Source organism: Brassica rapa, chromosome A02 (assembly GCF_000309985.2).
Source record: "Brassica rapa cultivar Chiifu-401-42 chromosome A02, CAAS_Brap_v3.01, whole genome shotgun sequence".
In the NCBI taxonomy this organism is placed as follows: Eukaryota; Viridiplantae; Streptophyta; class Magnoliopsida; order Brassicales; family Brassicaceae; genus Brassica; species Brassica rapa.
This window is the reverse complement of record NC_024796.2, coordinates 25432266-25435992: the sequence shown is the minus strand read 5'-3', so window position 1 is coordinate 25435992 and position 3727 is coordinate 25432266. Positions and strand designations below refer to the sequence as shown.

General features: G+C 36.0%; 1 protein-coding gene across 1 annotated transcript; it reads left to right on the top strand.

Annotated features, from left to right (window-relative positions):
• The first annotated feature begins 252 nt into the window (after positions 1-252).
• Positions 253-3434, top strand: LOC103853896 (ABC transporter G family member 21). The gene is made up of 5 exons (XM_009130792.3): positions 253-489; positions 580-1381; positions 1739-1939; positions 2034-2203; positions 2653-3434. The coding sequence occupies exons 1-5, from the start codon at positions 295-297 to the stop codon at positions 3292-3294; spliced, it is 2010 nt and encodes a 669-aa protein (XP_009129040.1). The 5' UTR covers positions 253-294; the 3' UTR covers positions 3295-3434.
• Positions 3435-3727: the final 293 nt, after the last annotated feature.

Below are 3727 nucleotides of genomic sequence, written 5' to 3'. Positions count from 1 at the left end.
AAATTAGCTAGGGTATGTAACTTTAACGACAAATATTGCATTGTATATCACATACATACTACACATTGAAAGAATATTTATCAGTTTGTGTGCATTAAGTTGACATTATATATCTTTTTAATAAGTGGAGAGTAATTAATTACGCTATAGTTAAAGTATATACTCTCTCCAACTTAATTTTCCCATAATAGTCCCCACTTATTTTCCTTTATAAACACATCACATTACATGTGAACTTCTCATCTATACACACCAAATATTTCTCTCTATTTTCTCTGTGTGATCTCCCTCTAGATGATGCCTCCTAATGAGCAAGAATCTATCTTTCCGATAATACCGGGGGAAAGCCGAAACGAAACCATCCCGGTTCAAGAAACCTGGTTTAGTTCTCCAAGTCATGTAATCCCATGCCTTGACGACGACGGTCCGAGTCACCAATCATGCCAATCTTCTGTTCTACGACAATCTTTACGTCCTATAATTCTCAAGGTCGTTAAATTTCTATACAATCTATTTATTTTTCTTTCATTTACGTATTAAAAAAATAATTATTTATATGATTTGTGTACGTAAATTCAGTTTGAGGAGTTAACGTACACAATTAAAATACAAAGCGGGAAAGGAAGCTATTGGTTCGGTTCACAAGAACCAAAACAGAACCGGTTAATTCTTAACGGAGTAAGCGGTATAGTCAAACCAGGTGAGCTACTAGCAATGCTAGGTCCATCAGGGAGCGGCAAAACAACGCTAGTAACGGCGTTAGCCGGACGTTTACAAGGGAAGCTTTCAGGAACCGTTAGTTATAACGGAGCTCCGTTTACAAGCTCCGTGAAACGGAGAACGGGATTCGTTACACAAGACGACGTTCTCTACCCACACTTAACGGTGATGGAGACGCTAACGTACACAGCTTTGCTCCGTTTACCTAAAGAACTGACCCGGAAAGAAAAAATCCAGCAGGCGGAGTCGGTTATTTCGGATCTTGGGTTGACCCGGTGTTGTAACAGCGTGATCGGAGGCGGGTTGATCCGAGGGATTTCGGGTGGGGAAAGAAAACGGGTTAGCATCGGTCAAGAACTGCTCGTGAATCCGAGTTTGTTACTTCTTGATGAGCCAACGTCGGGGCTTGATTCGACCACGGCGGCGCGTATAGTCGCAACGTTGAGATCGCTGGCGCGTGGAGGTAGGACAGTAGTGACCACCATTCATCAGCCGTCGAGTAGGCTTTATCGGATGTTCGATAAAGTGTTGGTTTTGTCGGATGGAAGTCCGATTTATAGTGGGGATTCGGGTCGGGTCATGGAGTATTTTGGTTCAATTGGGTTTCAACCCGGATCCAGCTTCGTTAACCCGGCTGATTTCGTGCTTGATCTTGCTAACGGTAGGTACATAATATATTCGAACTTTAATATTATTTTTCAGTTTCATTTTAAAAATAAAAAGCTAAATTCGGGTGTAAAGTTAAAAACTTTCTTCTCTTTAATTTTTGTCCGCGCATCATGAGATATGCAACAAAAGACAGTTTTAATCCCTTTCTTTGGCTATTTATTACAAGCTCTGTTCTTTTTAATTTAAATTTCTGAGAAGAGAGAAATAAAAGTTTGGTAATAGTTGGATAAATCATGTGTTTATATCATGCTTTTGACAGATACTTGTTTTATGTTTTTTTTTTTGAAAAATACTTGTTCTATGTTACTTTTGACTATATATTTTAATAGATATATGATATATTTTGCAGGAATTACTTCGGATACAAAGCAATATGAGCAAGTCGAAATAAATGGGAAACTTGATCGGCTAGAAGAACAAAACTCAGTGAAACAGTCGTTAATATCGGCTTACAAAAAGAACTTGTATCCACCTTTGAAAGAAGAATTTTCTAGAGCATTTCCACAAGATCAAACGGTCAATATGTCAAGATCAAAGACAAGATTAACAAGTAAGGTCATTAACGTTTTATAGCATAGCACTTCAATACTTTTTTGTTGGTTACAGTTGTAGTAACGATGTGTCATTTTTGGGTTCACATATAGATCGATGGCCAACGAGTTGGTGGATGCAATTCTCAGTTTTACTGAAGCGGGGATTAAAGGAGAGAAGTCACGAATCATTTTCAGGACTTAGAATATTTATGGTCATGTCGGTTTCTTTACTTTCTGGCCTCTTATGGTGGCATTCTCGCGTTGCTCATATACAAGATCAGGTAAAATAGTAGACAGTGATATTAAAATTTCGATTCTCCTTTTTTCATGTATATATATATTGAAGTAGTTGACATAACTTGTTAACCCATAAATCTCTTTTCAAATTACAAATACAAACATGATATGAAAAATGATATGTTTTGGTATTTTGAGTTTAGGTGATCATGATTTTAAAATGATGTTACTACTTTTTCTGTTTTCATATAAAAAATGAGGAATAGCTATTTTTGCTTAACTATAAAATGATGGATAATATATTCAGTACAACAACAAACTTTCAGTTTATCATTGCTTATAAACTTAAAATAACCTAAAAATATTTCAACTTCTTAAAACAAAATGATTTCAAGAAAACATCATTTATATATTGATATGTTGTAAATAGTCTTTTAACGAAAACTGGACATCGTCGTCAAAACTTATGTATTATTCTTGTTCATTAAAATAGGTGGGTCTATTATTCTTCTTCTCGATATTCTGGGGATTCCTTCCTCTCTTCAACGCTATTTTTACATTTCCTCAAGAACGTCCAATGCTCATTAAAGAGCGGTCCTCAGGAATCTACAGACTCTCCTCTTACTACATAGCAAGAACAGTCGGCGATTTACCAATGGAACTCATTCTTCCAACGATCTTTGTCACGATCACATATTGGATGGGAGGTCTCAAGTCATCTTTAACCACATTCATCATGACCCTTATGATCGTTCTCTACAGTGTTCTAGTGTCTCAAGGCGTAGGGTTAGCTTTGGGAGCAATCTTGATGGATGCGAAAAAAGCAGCGACATTATCTTCTGTGTTAATGCTTGTGTTCTTACTAGCTGGAGGATACTATATCCAACATATACCGGGATTCATCGCGTGGTTGAAGTATATTTCTTTTAGCCATTATTGCTATAAGCTTCTTGTCGGAGTTCAATACACATGGGATGAGGTTTATGAATGTGGACCAGGGTTGCATTGTAGCGTTATGGATTATGAAGGGATTAAGAATTTGAGGTTAGGGAACATGATGTGGGATGTTTTGGCTCTTACCCTTATGTTGCTTCTTTATAGGTTTCTAGCTTACGTAGCTCTAAGGAACTTGTGACGCATTCTAATTTGATTTTCTTGGTACTATGTATAAGGTAAGTAAGTGTAAGATATCTATAACCTTCTTTTTTTGTTAAGTATGTGAATTTCATTTTCAAGATAATGAGACAAGGTGATACAGCAACCTTATTATTGTTATTCCTTTGTCTTTTGAAAAAAATCAAGAGTAAGATTAGTTAAAAGATCCAACTGTATCTAATGAACGTCAGAGTGGAAAACTATCCACTAAGCTAACCAATGAAATATAAAATGTAACCATTGGAATGAACCCCATAACATCTTTAAAACGTTGAGAGTCATGTGATTGAAAAATCTGGAGTAAATATTGAGAGAAAATAAAAATGTGAATTTGTGAGGAAAAGTAAAAATGAGAAAAGAGTAAAATAGAGTAAATCTATGAGAATTTCGTTTACATGATTGGTAAACTTTCG

Bases quoted from the DNA above. Each gene is read 5' to 3' on its own strand.
- LOC103853896 (XM_009130792.3), top strand. From the start codon at position 295: ATGATGCCTCCTAATGAGCAAGAATCTATCTTTCCGATAATACCGGGG. The intron at 1,382-1,738 runs GTAGGTACATAA...TATATTTTGCAG, and splicing joins CGTGCTTGATCTTGCTAACG to GAATTACTTCGGATACAAAG. The intron at 1,940-2,033 runs GTAAGGTCATTA...GTTCACATATAG, and splicing joins ATCAAAGACAAGATTAACAA to ATCGATGGCCAACGAGTTGG.